Genomic DNA, 21,417 nt, shown 5'->3' with positions numbered 1-21,417 from the left:
AGGGAGGAAATGATCCCTTGTAATCATCCAGGGGAGCTGGGAGTTCAGCCCCTTTTAGGGGGCTCCATTCCCTTTTAGTAGATGCCTTGTTTACCCTCAGACTTCTCTTGTGTCAGCCCCCCCTCTGCTTCCCCAACCAAAGGCATCATTCCTAGAGAGCAGAAGGGATGCTCAGTCTCCATGGCTCACTCAAGCGGTACCTGTCAGCTAAGACTGACCAAAGAGAGAGGCCCTGCTGTGGCAGCACTTTTGGTGTGATTCCAAAGGACCTGAATCAAGATCAAGCCACCAGCCTGACACCTACTTGATAGTTACCCTGTCAGGGGTAACCAGGTGGGGTTTGGCTGTAGGTACCGAGGTAGACAGAGGTGGCTTCCCCTTCTTTAATGGGTGCCCTCCTGTCTCCTGGAGTCAGGAATTTGTGTAATTGGAACAACTTGTTCCTGGGATTTAGCACCACAGCACTCTGTGCACAGCTCAGAAGGTGGCAAAGGAAGATGGTTTCTACTGTACAGCTCTCCCATAGTAGCTGAGGGTATTTTTGTTCTGTGGCATAACCTAGAGCAGCTTAGGACTGGCTGAAGGTTTAAATGGATTCTGAGTGGGTGCACTGGAAGAGTCGGTCGTCACTGTGCCAAGCACACACGTGTGGTGTGTTATGTGCCCATCACATCAGGTGAGGGGAGGTAGATGTCATCTGCACAAAGCCAGCAACAGTTTCTCATTACAGACCTTAGAAGATGAGGAAATAAAGCTCGGTTTTCAGTTCTTTGTGCCTGTGTGAACCCATCAAACATGAATATGGCTGCTTGCCTACGAGCAGATTAGGGTTTTATTGCTTTTGCCACCTCTGCGATGCTATAAGGCCCGGCTGCACTATATATAGCACAATAAATCTGGTTTATATCAGTGTGAACTTTGAGAGATTTTATTAATATCACGCTCTTGATTTGAATATTTAAATATGCATGGCACGTACAGAACTACTATTTAGCTTATGCTTGTTTTAGTTAATTCTTTTGGATTTATAGAACACCCGTCATTTGCTTGTAAGTGCTGTGCAATTAATTAGAAATACACTCAGAAATTCCAACCTGCCTTTCTGACCCATAGAGATTATCCCTCTCTCTGGAATTCATGGCCTATCCATGTGGGCTGGTCGTTCCAGATGGAAGCTTGGGTGAGAATAAACCTCCAGAGCCTCAGCTGAAACCATATCATGGCTCTAAGGGAAGCCTTCCTGAGTGCAGACAGTTACACTGAAGTTTGTGTGGGAAGGAGGAGAAAAGGTGAGGAATCAACCTTGGAAACATAAGGACCTGAAGGAAATGGGATGGATTTTCAGCAGCTCCTGCAGCCCCAAACCTTTGCTTCCAGAGTTCCCCTTCTTTGTGAGCTGCGGTAGTGGCACTTCTCACAGGGAGCCCTGAAGAGACCTTTCCTTCCTCCTGCTGTGTACTAAAAGCCATAAAGGGGAGGGTGTGGGAGTTAATGCTGCGTTAACTCCCACCGGGATACCCTCAGGCTCTGGAAGGGAATGTGCATTACCATGGTTCTGGCTTTCCCTGCCTTCAGCCTCCCTGTCAGCATGAAGAAACAGGCACTTTGAAGGCAGGGACGGCTTGATGCAGAGTATGTGCTGGCTCTTGGTTTCTCCTGCCCCTCTCTGCCATCTCCACTGCCCTCAGACCACGGTCATCAGTAGGATTATAGAAACAACATGGTAGTGGAGTTTGCAGCCCTTTACTAAGTTTTGCATATGCAAAAGTCCACTTCTTAGGAGTGGAAGTCAAAAAGCACGGGGAGAGCATGTCCCAGCTTGGATAAAGAGCTCTTGACCAGACCTCAGTGTATTTGAGGTGATTCTCTTCCCCTTGTCACTGCTGCGTTACCTCTCGAGAGGCTTGCAGAGAGCTGCTGCAGTGCACTGTGAGCTCCCTTCCTGTTCACTAAAGGTCAAGTGGAACCCCTGTGTGTGGCATGAGGTGACATGGCTGTTCTGAGTAATTAGGTTAGAAACACATCTGTGTCTCTTTGTGGTACCCGAAACACTGACTAACATCTAGAAGGGAATAGCAGAGCAGTTGCAAACGTGCTTCAGAAGAACTTGTCTCACACTCTGAAATATACCCACTGTTGCAATAAAATTAGCATGAAGGGAAAATGCCAAAGAAAGAGGAGGTGGAGAAGCTGTCAGATACTTTGCAAGTGCTGGTTTTAGTTCAGCAGCAGAGATCTTGGGGTCAGGTTTGTTCCTCTGTTCTGTTTAGCACCTAGCACTAGGAGGAGATAACAAGAGAGAAGCAGCAGCTCTGGAGCTCATGGTCCATGTTCCTGGCTTCAAAAGCATATTCACTGCTTGCCTGTTGGTTCAAGGTACAACAGGCAGCACCAGTGGTGCCAGCACAACAGAGCTGCTTGAAAATAAGGCGTTCTTGAGCAGTTGTATCCCTCCTCCAAGGGAGGTGGAGCTCCTTTAATCTCCTTCCCCTTCTCCCTTTTCCAGCTGACCTCTTGGGCTCAGTAAATAACACCCCAGGAGGCTGCAGGAGTCAGCCAACAATGAGTAGCCTCCAAAGGGGTCAGAATTCCACTTTTGCAGTCTTTGCTGAAGGATCCACAATCATTGTTCATTTAAGTTGTATTTATAAATACTGTCCTTGCCTTTCTTTCACCCTCCCAGCTTTAAATGTGATTCCAGAGGGGATTTTCTTAGGGTTCAGCGGGCACCCAGTGTCTAAACCAGCCCAGACTCTGCCTCTTGGAGTGCCTGGTGTTGCTTTCCTTGTACCATTCTCTGTTTGGGAATGGCTCACCTGCCTGAATACAGAGCAGAGGGAGATTGAGCTGAGCCTTTAGAAATGGCTGCAGGGATTTGTCCACCTGATCCCTATTTATTTTAATAGGGCATTTAGTTCTCCAGAGCTGCCTCTCAGACCTAATCCTGTGTCTCCACAACCAGGGGGTGTAAGATTCTGACCCTCATTTGGTTAAGCCTTATTTTGGCTGTTTATCCATCCATGTATCCATGAGAACTGGGTGCTTGTTGTGGTTTCGCCTGCGCGGAGACTGCATTGTGGAGTTCCAGTGATGTTGTGCTGTATGTTGACAGTTGTATTCTGCTTTTGTTTTGAGGTGAAGTGAGGGAAGTCCAGAGAAACTGTTTAAATCCATCTGAAGGAGTTGCATTCACCTCCTTACATAGGGGCTTTCCTTGGCAAGACTGTTGTTGAGGTGTGTTTGCAGTAGGGATCCCAGTACCATCCCAGCACAGTAGGTAGACTGCAACTGGGCCCTGTGTCCTTGCTTGTTTTCTTCAGTGGTGGACTTGGCAGTGCTGGGGAGTGGTTGGACTTGATGATCTTAAAGGTCTCTTCCAAGCTCTTGGATTCTGTGACTCTGATTCTTTTCACACAGCTGAAGGCACAGGGACATTTTAGGGTTCAGGGGACATGGTTTTCAGTTGGATTCAGGAATTGCTGGGAAATGGGCACTGAGGGGAAAACGAAGGGGAGCACGAATGGATGCTTGATACATCTCTATAGTAAGCATTAGCAGCGCTAATGTCATCACACCCTGTGTTGTGCCATTGCAGGACATCTTCAGTACCACTGCAGGTATCATATGGAGCTGGCATGTAAAGACAACCAAGGTCTTGGACCTTGCTATGTCCTTCCAGCTGTGTCCTGTGACAGCTTAGAGCACTGTTTCTTTGGTCTGTTGTCCTGGATGGTGCATGGACACCAAGAGTCTCTGGGAAATAACATGGGAAGGCAAGCCTGTTATCAGCCTGCAAGGATCCAGTCCTTCCCTGAAAATAGTTGAGATGCAGCAAATGGGAAGCAATTGAAAATCAGTGGCTAAGCTTCCTAGGATTTTTTGTGTCACATAAGCTACTCTCTGGGGCATGATATGGTCATTACCTTTGTCTTGTTCTTCAGCCTAGAATGGAATCGACCCTATCTGCTTCTGGATAGAGGTGCACAGAGAGCAAAAGTCAGGTCTGCTTTCAGGATGTGAATGGCTTTGAACTCGGGTAGGATAAAACAGGGAGAAGAGAATCCCCTCCTTCCTTACCCCTCCCTGGGAAATGGGGAAGGAACTGCCTTTTAGCTGCTCCCTTCCCATGCCTTGAGGACATAGGGGAACGCAGGTGTGCCCGTAGAAATGTGTGAAGACATGTGCATGCTAATGGCACCTAAATATAGCAGCTACTCCATGCTCTTGTTAACCTGTCAAATGACTACTTGCTCTCCTAGGCTGTGTCAAATCCTGGTATTACTCACCTCCGTGACTAATTCCTTACGGAGGGCCCCCGAAGAGCTTTAGAAAACAAGTCCTCTTGCTCTGGGGCACAAAACTTGTCTTTTTTGCTGGATTTGGTTAATGAGAGGAGAAACTGCTGGCGATAGACTCACCCTGCACAGCAGACACAGAGTCCTCAAGCAGGTTTTCTCCATGGTGCCCTTGGGAGGAGCTGTATGCACCGTGTCTGCAGGAAAGCCCAGAGCTGTTAATTGGAACTGGTGGGCTCTGCAGGAGGAAGATGGGATGGGAACAAGCCTTGGGTGGGATTTCACTTTCACAGGCATCTCCAGTGCAGATGCTCTCCAGCTAGGACTGAGCTGCTTAGCAGTGCACAAGAGGATCATGCGGCCGCAGAGGAGTCTGTGTCTGCTTGGAACTGCAGGGGGGGAATTAGGATTGGCAGAGTGTAATTGGTAAAGCTTGTGTTTGGCTGGGATTTTGACTTGCACAGGCCCAGAAAATCACCAAGTAAGTCAGGACCTTAAATTTGCTCTCCAGCACCTCTGATGGCCAAGTGTACCCAAGCACGTTGATTCAAGATGGAAGAGTGCCACCTATTGAGTCTCGCATCTCCCCTCCTTCAGCGGGCTACAACGTTATCCCATCCAGGTACTTTCCAAGCCCAGGTCAGCATCCTTCATGTGATGGGAAGGAGCTACAGCCTGAGGTGGTAAACTCATACAAGGGAAAGGCAGGAGGATGCACTGCAAACTGTGTGGGGTTCATTTCACACAGATGTGCTGTGTTACAGCGGTGAATGTCAGCTGCAAAAGTTGCCATCAGGAAGCTTCCAACTATAGACCTTTTTCTGGAGCAAGTTCTGAAGAGAACCTGCAAATAATTATGGGCAGGTTATGTTAACGTAGCTTTATGTACATTAGGTTGTTTGATTTGGTGGCTTTGGGTGAAAGGAGCAGGGCTTTCTTCAGAGGAGGTGTTGGATGTGTAAGCAGGTTGTTTGCTTGAAGTCTTGTGTCCATGGTTGAGGCGTTGCTGGAAGCCACCTAAGAGCCCGCTGCCTCTGTCAGCAGCTTGGCACAGACTTTGTTTCCCACCTCGGAGAAACACTGAAATCCCTAAGAGGGGAGATACCAGTTCCCAGACAAAATGGTTCACCCTTAAAAACATACACACCCCCACCCCCCTCAATTCTGATTAACTTGCCTTCTAGCTTCCCTCCCATGAGAGATGGTTTTTTCCACCTGCTCAGAACACTCTTCCCTTTGGTATTTCTTGCCTTTTTTTTCTTTCCAGCTTCTTGGTTTTTATCCTTTTGATGAATTATTCACCTCTCTTGGGGTTTGTTTTGGGTTTTCTTTTATATTCTCTTTGTGTTTATCCTCACAACATACAACTCCCAGCACTCCCTACTCCCAGTCAAGTTCTCATCAGAAAGCCACTGTATTTGTTGGTCATTCATTTCCCAGTATTATATACGAGGATGTATTGTAAATCATTTAGCATCATCTTGTGTTGCCCCTGATGTGCTGAGCCAACTGGTTGCATATTTCTGTGAGTAGTTGTGGTTTATCCCGTGGTTGTGTTGGTCCCCAGGGTGTAAGTGGGACCTGTGACTCCAGCAACCTGCTCTAGTGGGAAGTGTCCCTGCCCATGGCAGGGGGTTGGAACTGGGTGAGCTTTAAGGTCCCTTCCAACACAAACCAGTCTGTTGATGCTGTGATCTGCACAGTGTGGTTGTAGATGCATCTTTGCCTTGACTAGCTTATGTGAAGGGCAACTGTCATCCTCAATTGGGACATACCTCTTTCTGGTGCTGTCAGCCACAGACTGAGGGCATATCAGCCCTTAGCAGTGCCAAGAAGAAGGGAGAGATTCCCTGGAGCCCAGGAAGCTAAGCAGGAACTTGGCATGCTTTTAGCCTCATGCCTGATACCCTCAGACTCTCTTCCCTTTCGTTAATTCCACTGCTGAAGCTGAAGAGCACGTATTAAAACTCTAAGGAGGCATCTCTAGTAGTTGTTCAAAGTCAGTTCATTTTTTATTGGATTGGAAGGCAGGCTTCATGGGCCAAACCCACCCCTTGAGGACCGGGATAGGGAATTGCAGACAGTCAGGACTTATCTGGGTAATTGACTTTCTCTCCTGTGTCCACCCTCTCTCTCCCAGTCACCTAAGGAACCCTCCCCATCATCACTTCTCTGCAGTGCTGATGCTGAGAGGCCTTTGTGCCCAGCAGCCTCAGCCATGGAGATGTATTAAATTAAACATAGACACACACCACAGCCCTGAGGCTATTAACCCCCCCTGCATGCAAATAATCCGCTGTGGTCTAAGTAGAATAACTTATGTTTAGACCCTGGTTCTTGCCCAATTCATTTCCACACCTGCGGGAGTGACCTTCAAAACTTGCTCCAGGCTCTTGTCTCCAAAGTCATTTTCTCATTAGTGGCAATGAAATGCATTGTGGAGCTCTTGCTGTGGCTCTGCGTCTCTGGGGAGGCGAGTGCAGAACAACACTGCAGTCCCTGCCCACAAATCACACTCCTGCTTGGTTTTTTTCCCCGAGTCCTCCTCCCCTTGCCTCCACAATCATGTAATTAAGGTTAAAGAAGGTCCTTGCAGTGTGTCCCCAAAGGTTGCAATGAGCAGGAGCTGCCATTGGAGACACTTTGGGGATGTGGATGTGCTGGTGGATGCACTTCAGTGGCTCATAGAAGGCGCTTTGCCCTTTGTCCCACCTCACCTGCCTTTGCTTGGCTGGTCCTAGGACTGAATCTCTCTTAAAACAATGCAGTTTATCCCTGTAGTAAACATGCTGTAGAATTGTTTGGTCTGGTACCAGGATAAGACCCCAAACCCTCTGTTGTGCATCGAGTCCTTGTCATCCATCAAGCTGGGGTCACAGTAACTGCAGATCATATGCTCTGGTCTCAAAACCTGGAGGAAATCAGTCTTTGTTACATGGAAAATAAAGCAGTCTATGGGGAAAATAACCATAAATGTTCATTATTTGTACAGGAAAATCAATTTGTAGGCCAATTGACCAAATAAAGTAATACAATTTGCTGGGAAATCCCCCAGGTGTGGCAGGCAAATCACGAAGTGGAAATGGAAGCAGCGGTTTCCATGGATGTCTGCGGTGGTTTGTGGGTGGGAGGGATGTGGGGAAGGGAGACAGAGCTTCAGAGAGTGAAATAAAGGACAGAAAAGGGGTGCTTTAACCAGCTGAAGGGTACTAGTGAAAGGGGGAGAAGGGGAGATGATGACAGACACACAACTGTTCTCCGTTCTCCCTCATCTTGGCATCCACACAGCAAATCTTGGGCAATTCATTGCCATGGAGTGGAGTAAAATCAGATCATCACCCCAGAATGATGGTTCTCATAAAGGGGTTTCTGTATAAGGAAGTTCTGTGGGTCTCATGCCAGTGTAAATGCTGCTTGCCGCGTTAGTGCAGAACCGATTGTTTCCAAACAGTGAACCCAAGGGCTGGGTTCTATGTGGCTGGACAGCTGTTTGTCACAGGTACATGTTGACACTGGTCAAGGTAAAGGAGCTAAGGATGAAGGTGTCAGTCTCTTCCGGTTACCAGAACCACATCCTTTGTGCTGTATGGACTGGGGGTTGTGTCTGTGCAAATACGAAGACAATGAGATTGGGAGAGGGATAACTTCAGCAAGGATGCATTTGTGACCATAGCACTAGAAGGCATTGCTGAGGTGTTGTAATCCAGTGTGGTGGTTGGAAAGGGCCCACAGAGCTGCTTTTCCACACTGGCTGTGAATATATTGCCCCTTTGGCTTTGGAAGTGCAGCGGGGTGCTCCTGGCTCTGCAGCGGCCTCTCTGTGTTGACTTAGCTCATCGGCTTACTTATCTCCATCACACTTTGCAGCACTGTGGAACAGACCCACTGCTCCTCACTGGCCTTCCAGCTGTGTTAAAAGCCCTTAAATAACCAGAGCTTACAGACCAGGTTGTGCTTTCCAAATGAGAAGTACTGCACAGTGGCAGCATCGCTGTAGCAGATGACAGGCTTGGCACAGCTTCCCCTTGCTTTTGGCTCTCTGTGCCAGGGAAGGGGCTCCAGGGAGGCTGTGGCTTCACTTCGCTGCATGCAGCAGGTGTCAAAGCTTCTCATTTGTAAAGAAAGGTCCTCCCAAAGGCTGAGGTGGTGCTGCAGAACATGTTCTGTGTAGACAAACCCTGCCACTCAGCCACGGCTGTGCATCGGGGAACCACAGAATGGTTTGGGTTGAAGGGACCTTAAAGCCCATCCAGTTCCAACCCCCCTGCCACAGGCAGGGGCACCTTCCACTAGAGCAGCTTGCTCCAAGCCCCATCCTGTCGTCAGGATTGTCAGGATTAGACCTAGAGAGCCTGCTGTGGCACAATCAGTCCCAGAACCTGTTGTCTCCGTGGCTACAGCTCTTAGCTCTGTGCTGAATTCCTTCCTCAGCTTGGCCTCTGGTCATTGCCAGCATGTGTAAACCACCTCCAAGAGACCCTGATGAGCACAGTTCCCAAAACCTGGAATAGTCTTTGTGGTGTGAACTGCCTTAATTTGTGCCTCACCATTGCTGTCTGTTCCCTTCTGCTCCCTCTGTACTTTGGGCCATCCCTCCTGTGCTGGAATGATTCCAGTGTAACGCTGGTGCCACTGGAAAGAGCTGGTGAGTAACAAACCTATTAGTGATCAGGTTAAAGGGCTGGCCTGCAGCTAAGGGGGAGGCAGGAAGATAGATGCAGCAGAAGGCTCTGCTTTTATTCATTTGTTCATTACTGAACAGGAGCAGGAGGTGAGGACCTGGACAGGGACAGCTTCTCCTGCCCCAACCTCAGGTTTGATGGGGGAGCTGGTAAGTGCAGGGCAGCACAACTGTGCCTGCGCTGGCTTTGCTACCAAAGCACTGGTAGCACATTGGCCTAGAACATCTAATGAAGGCCCAGGGGAGAGAGGAGGATTATCTTGGAAGGCAGCTTGACCCTTTCTTAGGTGTTTACACTCATCGCAGCTGAAAGGAGATGCACACCCAGGGGGATGTGTGGGCTCCCTTGCTGGGTAATTTCCCTAACCAAAGCCATTTGAGCAGGTTTATTATTTGTGAAAGTAAAAGGAGAAGTATTCCAGGCTCTCGGAACCTCCTCCTTTCCTTTTCCCTACCTTTAGCAGCAACAAAAAGCGAGTGAAAACGCTGTCTGGACTTGAGGGTTTCCTTCACATATGGAAAAGATTTTGCATTCTTGAGCTCCCAGCGTTGGCAGCGTGCAAACCTCCCCTCCTGCCTTCCCCCAGCATTCCCGGTCTGTTCCCTGTATTTCCCAGCTCTACGTATACAGAAGGAATGCATGTGCTGCATAAAATCCAGTGGAAATCAGTATTGAGTCACGGGCATGTGGATCCTCTTGCAGAGAGCTTTGATCAGTATGCAGACTCTGGGCATTTGCATCTCTGTGCTTTAAAGGGATGCTGAAGAAGTGGTGTCCATAGGGACTGCACCTGCTCATCTTCTTGGGTCAGTTCCCTGTGGGATCAGCCAGTCAGGGTTTGGCTGTCAGTTCAGGTGGACTGGAAAAGCTTTGCTTTCATGTGCTTTTTTCCTTTTCCATGGAGCTTTTTGCCTCTCAGCTCTCCTTTCCATTGCTGGGATCAATTAAATGCTCACCAGGGACTCTCTCTGCGAGGAATCTTTCCTTTCCTGGCTGGCTTTGAATGTCGCACCAGGACGTTCAGCTCTTCTGACCTTGCTGCAGTAGCTCCCAGGGCAGGAAACCTTTTCTAACCCTCCCTTCCTGTCTCTCCCCGAAGTCAGGCCGATGCTCCCCGCCCGTCATTCCAGCTGCAGGGCTCTCCCAGGGATCTTACGCAACTGTTGGGCTTTTGGTATTCTTGGCTGGGAGCACATGGCTCCAGGGGAGAGCCGTGAGGGGGTTGGATGAGTGGGGGGGGACAGATTTCATTCTGTAGCTCTATTGACTCTTCATAGCCACACAGAGAGGAATTTCCCCCTCCTGTTACCTGCAAGGAAGGAACGTCACAGCTGTTTCCTTCTCCATATTTCTGATGCTCCTATGCTTTCGTGATCAGGCTCCCGGGTTTCTCCACTCAGGTAACCCACCACTGTGCCCAGGTTGTTGGGATTTATACTTGCAGCTGCATCTCTGGACGTGGGTAATGGGTAGCTTGCAACAGCGCACTGGTCCCCATCTGATTTTTCCTGGGGCAAGGAAATGTGCTTGTCTGTGATTTGGGAAAACAAAGGCACCCCCCACCCAGCCAATGCTTTGAGAGGCAGTGAAAGCAATTAAACGGTGTCAGAAGACCCAGGGAGGGTGAGGTGGTGAGTGACTGAGGGCTGGGCTGATGCAGGCACGCCTGGGTGGAGAGCTGGGCATGCCTGGGGAATAGAGGGTTATTGACTCCATCTCCAGCTGTGTTTCGTTAGCTGGAATCATAACCCACAATATTAATCTCTAACTATGTATAAAGGGAGCCCTAATACACGAGGCAGCTCTGCAGTGCCCTCATCACTCACCCTTGCAAAGGCTTTGGGAGTTGCAGAAACCTTTTACTTCCTGGTCACCACGCTCAGCAGGGAGAGGAGAAGTGATGTTCTGTCCAAGGGGTGGGGAAATCCTTGTGTTAGGAAAGGGAGGTGCAGGCTCTGAAGAGGTTTCCCCTGAGCTGAGTCAGTGTTTGTCCTGACAGCAAACATCTTTGACTCCTCTCAGGCATGGAGGAGGCGGTGCAGGGTAGGGGAGAGCACGCCTGTGATAACTGACTGCAGCAGGGTTTTGGCTGGATTTCACCCACAGATGTATTGTGGGGAGCAGGTCCTCAGTGAGGATCCATCCTCCATTCCCCCTGCTCTCAGGGCTGGAATCTGTTCTTTATACCACCTTCTGCCTGTACTCCCTTGGCCAGGGAGCTGGCAGGCAGCCTGGCTTTGCTGGGCTGAGCTATAAGATGTATTTAGTGCTCCATATACTTCATCCAGGAGTGCTGCTCCTGCGCTAGCAGCTGGTGGCTCTGGAGCTATGGAAAATGCTCCCTCTGACCCACTGGCCACACCAGCCCTACCAGTGTAAGGAAGCCAGCTGGCAAAGCCCACCTTCCCCCTTCCCTTCAAGTGTGTAGAAATGGAGCTGTTTAACAGGGGTAGCCAGAGTCCCAAGGTGCCTGATGCTCTGCAGAAGGTGCCTTATTGATTGGGTTGCTCTCCCAGGCATCAGGTATCCCGGTGAACATCAACAAGTCAGGAGGCAGTTTGCTTCTGGAAGTACTCGAACCTTCAGGTTCAGTCTCTGGCAGTGTTCAAGGCCAGGTTGGATGGGGCTTGGAGCAAGCTGCTCCAGTGGAAGGTGTCCCTGCCTGTGGCAGGGGTTGGAACTGGATGAGCTTTAAGGTCCCAACCCAAACCAGTCTGGGATTCTGTAAGATCTCTCTAATGACACTGTCACACAAATACAAGCTTTTTTAATGTGAGATTATGAGGTTTACATCAAATATCTATAAATCCTAATGTACCTCCCATTACATAGCGATGCCACTGCAAGACCCTTGAGTGTATTCTTGCACCTAACACTGCTTTAAGTACACTGCATGGCAAGTGATGGTTGATAAACCTGAATCTGACTGCTCGTCCCTGCACATACTGCTCCGCTCTGTAGGTACTTGCCTGTCCTGTGTCTGTACCAAAGTGACAAAGGGCTTCAGCAAAAGCCATAGTCACAGGGATGAGTCCATGCATGGAGAGTGCTTCTCACAGTTGAGTGTGTTTTCTTTGTAGCTTGGACCAGTGCCCTTTCAAGTCAATGGAAAGACGATTGTAGCAGGCTCTGGCCCAGGCTTCTGGCTACCTTTGTGCTTAATTTAAAAGTGATGTGTATCTACTGTGAATGCCTCTAAACAGATTAAGCAAGTGCAATTGATTCAAAACTGGCTGTAGATGAACATAAAAGGCAAAATTGATTAGCTCAGTCTATTTTAATTTTCTGGGAATAGGGAAAACGTCGGAAAGAAATAAATAAACTGCCCCAAACCTAATGGCACAAGTACAAAACAAACACAGCTTAAAAGGAAAGCATTGCCAGTGCTGGAATGCAGGTGTTTGCAGGGACAGAACAAAAGCAGTGCAGGTCATCTGTGAGCAGAGATTGCTGCAGGTGCAGGTGCGCTTTCTCTCTTCCATTCATGTTTAAAGGAAGAAGCTCTGTGTGTTAGGTAGTGTCATAGCATCCCAGCCTGGTTTGTGTTGAAGGGACCTTAAAGCTCATCCACCTCCAACCCCTGCCACGGGCAGGGACCCCTTCCACTAGAGCAGCTTGCTCCAAGCCCCTGTGTCCAACCTGGCCTTGGACACTGCCAGGGATGGGGCAGCCACAGCTTCTCTGGGCACCCTGTGCCAGCGCCTCAGCACCCTCACAGGGAAGAGCTTCTGCCTAAGAGCTCATCTCAGTCTCCTCTCTGGCAGGTTCGAGCCATTCCCCTTGGCCTGTCCCTACATGCCTTGTCCCAAGCCCCTCTCCAGGTTTCCTGCAGCCCCTTCAGGCACTGGAGCTGCTCTGAGGTCTCCCCTTCAGGAGCTTTCTCTTTTCCAGGCTGAACAAGCCCAGCTCTCAGCCTGTCTTCATACAGATATCTATAGAGATCCATACATACATATTTGTATATTACATGTATAGGCTTATAGATCTCTGTGTGTCTATATATAGGTGTCTATGTGTCCAGCAGCTGTAGGCATATTCCAGGAAGGAATAAGCATTCTGAGGAGCAAGGGAGGGGGAACCTGGCTTCCAGGTCTGGTGGGCTGTTGCTCTGGGTTCAGTGCCTCCCTGTTCGCTGCACTCTCACTCTTGTTAGAGCTGATGAGTCCCTGGGCAGTCACTGAGACCTGGTAAGTGCTCCAAGGTACCGTAATGGCCATAAAATGATTTTTAGTGTCTGCTCGGTGCTGTTCTCTTCAGGCTGTGGAGTCACAGCAGGGAGTGAATTGTGATTATTTTGAAGTGGAAATTTGCACAGCCCTCGCCTCCCCCTTTAATTGTTATGATAAATTGCAACTTCAGGCATACATATATAAAGCTCTGGCATGATAAAGCTCACGCTGATTTATGCCCTAGCTTTTCAGCATGACTGAACTCTGGTGCACGTACTGCCCTCCTTTGCTCCTCCTCTCCTTCCCCTGCCTCTCCTCCTCCCTGCTGTCTCTTAGCTGGAGTCACTAAGGTGGCTTTACACAGAGGGTAAGCTTGGTGCACATTCCGGAACAGGAAAGGGACCAGGGGTGGAAATACCCCTCAGTATGCAAGAAGTATTTAAGGGTAGGAGATGTGTGTTTTAGATGAGATGCTCCTTCAGGGAGCAGTGAGAAACCTTTGTGCACAGGGCCGTGTGTGTGTATCCCTGCCACTGTTACTGTGGAGGGAGCCCACAGGGTGAGAACTCACTAAAGCCTCTGCAGCTTCATCCAGGTACTTGTGATACTTGGAGGTGTGGGAGCGTTCACCTTGTTGCTGTCCATGGGTTTGTCTTCTTCACATCACTCCCAAGAAGAAAATGTGTGTTAGTTTTCCTTGCATCTATGTGTTTCCCCATTCCTAAGCCAGTCTGGCCCATTGCTCCTCTCTCCCTTGGGTGTCTGCTGTTCACAGACAGCTGTGTTCTCGGCTTGGACGTGCATCAGAAGGGGAAGCTAATGTGCTTCCTTGGGGTGATGCCTTCCAGATGGATTTAGCCAATTATCACAGCGATTAGGGCTCCCCTTAATGACCACAAATGGAATTCATTGATGGAGGTAAACAAGAAGTTTTTGCTTTGTATTTGGGGAAAGTTCTCCATTTGTTCAATTAAAACAGCCTGGGCTCTTCCAGCACTTGGGCTTCCTCCATCCTCCCCTGTGGAGCCCGGCTGACTCCAGGACAGGAGTTTGCCAGGTTTATATGGGAAGTTGGAGTCCATGTTTCAGAGAACCTGGTACCAGTTAGGTGTTACTCTGCATTTACTCCACCTATTGACACACTTCTCTTCCTTGCTAAGGTCGTGTTTCTTCTCTATGACTTGTCCTATCGAAGGAAGTCCTGTTGAAGGAAGTATTCCTGCATTACCTGTATGAAGAACGTGCAGGAATCTTTTCTCCACTTCCCCTCACTGTGGTTCCCTTCCCTGTTTCATGATTGTATTTGTTTAAACGCTGAATTCTGTGGGGCAATGACATGATGGTCTCCTTGTGTCTCTGTGTACATCTTTCTCTTGTCTTACGGCTGTCTTGGTCCATCACAGGTCAGGCTAGAAACATGTTCTGTCACAGTGAAAGCTAAAACCTATCAGGCTCTGCATTAGGCTGCACTAGGCTCATACAAATGGTACAAACTTAGAGTAATCTGTCACACATTCTCACTACATGCAGGCTGGGAGGTTGGGGTCATGTTGTGCTGCGTTCTGCACACAAATACACTTGCAGTGGGAAAGCAGCTTTTGCCTCCTGGGAGTTCTCCTGCTGTTCACTTGTGTCGTGTCAGAAGGGGAGCACACTGCCAGGACCACCTAGGGAAGGTCTGCACAAGGCAGGACCTGCTGGGTTCACCTGAGCATGCAAGTGAACAGTGAGAAGGAGCCTCGGTAATTCAAGATGAATTCATGTGGCCTGTTCGCTGGTGTGAGGGGCAAACTTGCTGCTGGCTGGCATGAGCAGTTTTCCCTTTGCAGTCAGAAGTGGCCTGGATTATCTGGATCACGTCCTCCTGGGCTGCTGGCAAAGGTTTAATGTAATCCAGTATGCTATGTTAATGGACAATGTTTGATAGGTAATATTCTGGAGAGAGAGTCTGGTGCCTAATTCTGCTGCCATCTCCCTTTCCTATTGGCGTGGATGAGATGCAACCTAGGAATGAAGAGGTGGGAAGAGGCTGGAAGTGCATGGCTTGATTAGAACTAGAACTACAAAGAGATGTGCCTCTGCTGAAAAGGCATGTGCAAAGTGAACACAGCCTTTGCCCACCCAGCATCAGCCTGAAACCTGCACTGATGCCATTTGAGGCTGCCTGGTCCTGCATTGCCTAACCAAATTCTTGTTTTCTTCTCTTCTCTCCCTGCCCTTGCCCATCCCACCTAATTCCATCCTGTGGCAGAACCGGGGTCGCCTGGCAGAGAAGAGGACAATCCCCTTACCTCCAACCAAGATCCCGAAGAAAGAGCTGACCTCCGTTTTCTCGCATAGCGACGACAGCGAAGAGAGCGATAAGAGCAATGGTCAGCACCCCGAAGTAAAGCAGGAGGAGGATCTCCACATCAGTATCATGAAAAGAAGGTAAATTCCTGCCAGGGAGTGCTGCATTGCAAGAGCAGAGGCAGAGAAAACTGGGCAGCGGGTGACCAGCCTTTGTGGGCTGCCAGTGGAGTCACCTCCAGGGCCTGAAGTTCAAGTGCAGATGTCACATTACAGCTCAGAAGGATTAGTTGGCTCCTCTTTGCTACTGACTCACTCCTGTTTGGGGTGAGTAGGGCTCTATGGAGCCTTGTGTTTGCACCAAGGGTGTCTGGATTTGCAGGCTGTCAGTTGTATTTCACCCTCTGTCAAGAATTCTCTGTGTCTGATGAGGCCAGAGAATTCCATGACCAGGAAGTCATCTGTAGGCTTTTTACATAACTGTTTGAAAATACACAGAGGTGTCTGGGTCCAAAGTCCTGCTTTTTACTTTCAGTTGTCTCCAGGTTGTGGTGCAATATAAACTGGATAATTCAGTGTTGGGGAACAGAGTTGGGGAAGGAGGTAGCAGCACTGATGATGTGTTACTGACTACAGGTGTCAAAGAGCATAGCTGGGTCTCACTGATCCTGAGTGTCTCTGTAGCCTGAAAGTAGAAGTACTGGAGATGCAGTAGGAAAAAGTCACTCAGATACTGGGGCACATCTCAGTTCTCATGTGTTTTGGTGGTGTCTTTCTCAGTACCATATACATTCAGCCTGGAACCATGCAGGTTTCAAAGAAGGGAAGGGATTGTCTTGAGTTACTGTCACTTGGGCTTCAGTGCCCATAATATTCAGCTGCAGAATTTTGGGTTCTCTCATCCCTCTGATAAAAGATTATGTTTAGAAGACCTGTAACTACAGGAAAATAAACACCTGAAGGCTGTGTGCCTCAGCCTCCCATGCATATCATTGCCACTCATCGTGATTGTCATCTTCCTCTGATGCATAAAATCACTCAGATTCTAAGACAAGCCCTATAAAAACAGAGGAGTGGAAACCGAAGGCATGTAATTGCTTTCCTTATGTTTTATGTGTTTCTTGCTCCTGAGCAGATAAGTTGTTCCCCCCCCTCCCCGCCCTTTGCTTTCCAACAGATGCTGGTACATTGAGCAGCTGAGGGCTTGAAAGCAGGGAGACAAAACAGTAACCAGCCCCTCTTGTAAAACCCACCTGTAATTAAAGTGTGGGGTTAGCACTGCAGCTTTGGGTCCTCATTCTTATCCTGAAACCATAAAGGTGTTTGGAGAATGCATGTGCACAGGAGCCACAGAGGGGAGGGAACCCTCCCCATCAGCTTTGGTGTCCTGCCCTTCTTCTCCTGCCCCCTTTAATTATGCCTTTAATGCTGCAGAATGACAGTGCTGGGTTGTCTCATTAGGAGGGAGAACCACACGCTCACTGTATAATTGATATGCTCGGCCCCCCAAATACAAAGTGCTCTTATCTTCAATCTTTAATTACTGTAATTGCTTTGCCTTGTTTATTAGGAAATGAAGGGAAAATACTTAATAGTTACTAGGCAGCGGTCCCTCAGCTAACCATGCCTGTGCTTTCCAATCAGTTTGGCTCAGGGTCTCTTGTTTAAGCTTTGTCTTGATTCCTTAGAGGAGGGCATAATTCTTCCCAAGTAGTTTAGACTCTCCTTGCTTTTGTACAGTTCTGCTCCTTTCCGTTTTCTGGGGAGCTCTGGTAGAGTGTATAGGGGAAGAGCTGGAATAACTGGGGCAAACAGGGGCAGGGGCTCAATGAGTGCAGTACCAACAGAGAAAGAGCACATAATTCAGTATATCCAGTGCTCCAATCCTTCAGTATTTCCAAGCATTTTATCCCTTGTGAATGGGTCTCCCAGCTTTCCTGTCCCAGACTGCCCCTTTCCACTGGTTCAAGAGCAGTGGATGGAGAGGGATGTGACTCCAGTCCCGCTGAGGAGCGCGCTCTGCCTGTTCCCAGCATCGTTATAGGGACGGGGGCGGAAGGTGTGATGGGGCTGGCTCCAGGGACAGCAGCAGCATCATAAAGGCCAGACAGCTGACAGACATGACAGCTGGGGCCCGTCAGAGACAGTGCCCCATCTGCTTGCTGCTGTTAATTCACCTGTTGTATCCTCCCCCATTGGTGATGGATTGGGCTGAGGTTTTATTGTCTCCCACTGAGAAGAAGAAATAGGTTAAACTGTGATAGCAGAAAACAAGGTCAGGGCCTGAGCAAACCTGTGTTTTCCTCTTGTTCCCCTGGATGGCCCTCGTGCACACCTGCATTCATGTGCCATTATAACCACTTGCATTGTACACTGTTGCCTTTTCTTTCATCTCCTATTCCTAATTTCCTTTATACTGACCATTTCCTTCTGCTGTTGGCACAAGGGAATGCTTTCTGCTACTTTGAGGTCTGGGCACTGGTGAAGAAAAGACTCCAGGGATTAGAATATGAGTCAGAAGCTTAGTTTCTTGGCTGGTCCCTCACCATAGCCTTTGACAGTGATTGTCTCCGTGATCTTAGGCAATTGCCCATGGTAATGGCCTTCAGAGGAGATCTGAAGCAGAGAAAGCCTGCCTCAGGATGTTCTTGCAGCCCTAGAAAGGAGCAGAGACCTGGAACTGTTACTGAAGTCAGTGCATGCCAGCTCATTTCACAGCCAAGTCCTTGCAAAACTGTGTCACTGCTGACACAGACTGTGAGCACTCAGCTCTGAAGAGGACTGGGACAGTGTTGGCAGAGGAAAATCCCTTTGCTTTTGATCACATTTCTGGTTCCTGAAGATCTGGCTCTTTTACAGCACTGCCTGCATGCACCATGGCAGCCACGTCACCTGTATGGTTATTTTGGTCCTAATGATACCGGTATAGCTGAGGTGGTACAAGAACTAGAGCAGGCTTCAATTAGAAACCTTGGCTTCATGAAGCCTTTTTCCTCACAGGCTGTGAGCTGAGCTGTCTCTTCCCAGCAAGAGAAACTAAAAGTTACAGAATCACAGAACCAGCAGCATGGGTTCATCCAGTTCCAGCCCCTGCCATGGGCAGGGACCCCTTCCACTAGAGCAGCTTGCTCCAAGCTCCTGTGTCCAACCTGGCCTTGAACACTGCCAGGGATGGGGCAGCCACAGCTTCTCTGGGCACCCTCACAGGGAAGAGCTTCTGCCTTAGATCTATCCTAAATCTGCCCTGTTTCAGTTTGAACCCATCTCCTTGTCCTGTCACTGCAGTCCCTGATGAAGAGCCCCTCTCTGGCCACAGATGCTTTTTTGTTACTGCTTGGTTTATCCTAGGCACAAAATAAGCAAAGCAGAGGAAGTTTGACATGACAAATCCCATTGCTCTTCAATGATTTGGAGAACATTAACTTCCTTGCCCTCATTGGAGCATTCCATCCAACACTGATAGATGCATTACCTCAGAAAAGCCCATGAGCTTTTCCACACTGAGGTTCAAACTGCCTTCAAGGATCTTCATTATGTTATCTCAAGAACTAGTGTAAAGCCAGCATAGCCATAGAATAAGGTTCAGCTTCAACAGGAAGATCCTCATACGCTGTTGGATTTATGCCCAGCATTGTCTTATGGTGTATGAATTGAATTTGGATTTTAAAGACTGGCATTTCTCATTAGTATGGGAGGGGAAGAGAAGGGGGGGAATGTAATGATAGCAGCTGAGATTTAAACAGGGTAGGTTAGGAACTGCTCATGCAGAGCTGTAAGTCCCCAGCCAAGTGGGATGGCTTGGCTAATAATGAGAAGCAGTAAATACTTAAGAACCTGTTTAAAGTGGTGGAATTTTTTGACCTTCCTCTGAAAGAATCCTTTGGAATATCAGTAAACATGTACAGTGAGCTGAGAGTGGGCAGGATAGCAAATGGGGCTGTAGCAGTAGGACGTGTTGGGGAGGGACTGTTCTTTAGGAACTGTAGTGATAGGACAAGGGGTAAGGGGTTAAAACTTACACAGGGGAAGTTTAGATTGGATATAAGGAAGAAGTTCTTTACTGTAAGGGTGGTGAGGCACTGGAATGGGTTGCCCAGGGAGGTTGTGAATGCTCCATCCCTGGCAGTGTTCAAGGCCAGGTTGGACAGAGCCTTGGGTGCCATGGTTTAGTGTGAAGTGCCCCTGCCCATGGCAGGGGGTTGGAACTGACTGATCTTTACGTCCTTTCCAACCCTAACTATTCTATGGTTACGGGATTCTGTGTATGGCAAAAATGCCTTGGAATTTCTTTTGTGGATTGGGAGCAAAAGGAGGAGCAGATTCTACAATGAGAGCATACAACAGGTGGGGGTTCCTTGCCTTGCCATTGCTCTGAAATGAAAGCCATTTTGAGGAGCAGTGAAAGTTGTCCTGTAACAGGGTGTCTGTGCAATGAGAAGCAGATTCCTGGAGAAGCTCATTGTGCCCTTAAATCCTTCCTCAGCTTTTTATATCACTCCTCGCACACCCAAAGCTTCTCTGGGCCTGTCAGCAGCGTGACACACATGACATTAGTGTTACTTCAGACCAGAGGAGAGCATTTGAAATGAAGATGCTTACTCAAGGAGTGATGGGACACTCTCTCCTTGCCCCTATTCAGACATGAACATGAATAGCATCCAGACAGGGGCAAGTTGCTCTCTCCCGTCCCCCAGCATCCTTCACCTCACAGACTGGTTTGACAGCAATTCTCCTCTCTCTGCCCATTTTCTAATAGTGAAATTACTGACCTGCACTAAGCCTTAATGGCTCGTGGCTGTCAGCCTTTCACCGCCTGCCTTTCTAAGTGGAAAGCTATTTCTTACATCCCATAAGGCTGCTGCTCTTTGACTCCCTAATTGATTGAAGATCAAACCCAAGCACCCCCCCCCCCATTATATTTGTCACAAGCACCTGCTTGGAATTCAGGGCTCTGAGGCCCCACTGCCTTCTCAGCTGATGTGCAGTGCACAAAACACTGCCTTTACCTTCCTCCTCTCGCTTGGCCTCTATCTGAACTGCTTCCAAACACTGGGAGCACTGCCCTGTGTGACATCCCCGCTCCCATGGAGCTGTTCCATGGCAGGATATACCACACGACGCTGCTTTTTACCTGCTGCCAAAGCCAGAGCATGGCTGGGGGCTCGGCTGAGCCGACAAGCTCTTCCAAGCAGGAGAGAAACGAGACACATGACAGAGCAGGGCTGCAGGCTCCAGCCGTGAACCAGGCTCTTAGATTAGATCCGACAGCCCTTCTTCTAATTGCTGTGACTCAAGGGGAGGGAGGCAGGGCCCCTCTTGTGGCTGGAGACATATTCTGCTGCTTTATGACACTTCTTACACAGCTTCCACCGGTTATTTGCTGTTAATCCCTTCTTCCTTCCCCTGCGACCCTTTATTTTCTATTCTCCTTTCTCTTTCCTCCCTCCTTTCCCCTTTTTCTCTCTCACTTAATAACAGTCACTGTATTCAATATATACATTAAAGAACCCTCTGGGAAGCAAAGGCTGGACATGGGCCAGAGTGCCAGGAAGCATGTCATTGCCCTAATGAGGACATACACTTCATGGGGGAGAGAGGGAGGGAAAATGGCTACTTACTTCCCAGGGATGCTGCAGGATAAAAACAGCAAGAAATCCCTTCTTGCCCAGGAAGGAGGTAGGAGAGCAAAAAGCGAGGTGAACTCTGAGAATGAAAGCAAATGAAATCTTGACCCACAAGTGCTCTCTATATCTCCTTGTATCTGACCCTTGCAACATCAATTCCATGGTGGAGAATAACCCACATGCCCCAAGTCCAGGTCTCAGTCTTGCTGCAATCTTAAGGCCATTCTTCCAGTCATCACGTATGAGGTTTCCTGGAGGGGCCAACCCTTGTTTATTGCCTGCACAAGCTTCTTTATATTGGCTGCCTGAAAACAGCATGGAATGGATACAGGGAGACTGTGGAAGCTGAGACAGTGTG

The 21,417-nt window shown here is 48.8% G+C and overlaps 1 protein-coding gene across 11 annotated transcripts in view; it reads left to right on the top strand.

Annotated features, from left to right (window-relative positions):
* The window catches only part of SAMD11 (sterile alpha motif domain containing 11), a 158,788-nt gene that overhangs the window by 66,806 nt on the left and 70,565 nt on the right, over positions 1 to 21,417 (top strand). For all 11 annotated transcript variants that reach the window (XM_062603969.1, XM_062603911.1, XM_062603956.1 and 8 more), the window contains one exon: positions 15,398 to 15,576. In XM_062603969.1, the coding sequence (XP_062459953.1) occupies positions 15,398 to 15,576 (179 nt within the window). The remainder of the gene's footprint in view (positions 1 to 15,397; positions 15,577 to 21,417) is intronic.

The sequence above is a fragment of the Pezoporus occidentalis genome, unplaced genomic scaffold, assembly GCF_034315485.1.
Source record: "Pezoporus occidentalis ecotype Australia unplaced genomic scaffold, CSIRO_AGI_Poc_V1 ctg119, whole genome shotgun sequence".
NCBI lineage: Eukaryota > Metazoa > Chordata > Aves > Psittaciformes > Psittacidae > Pezoporus > Pezoporus occidentalis.
This window is presented reverse-complemented; position numbering and strand designations above follow the sequence as displayed.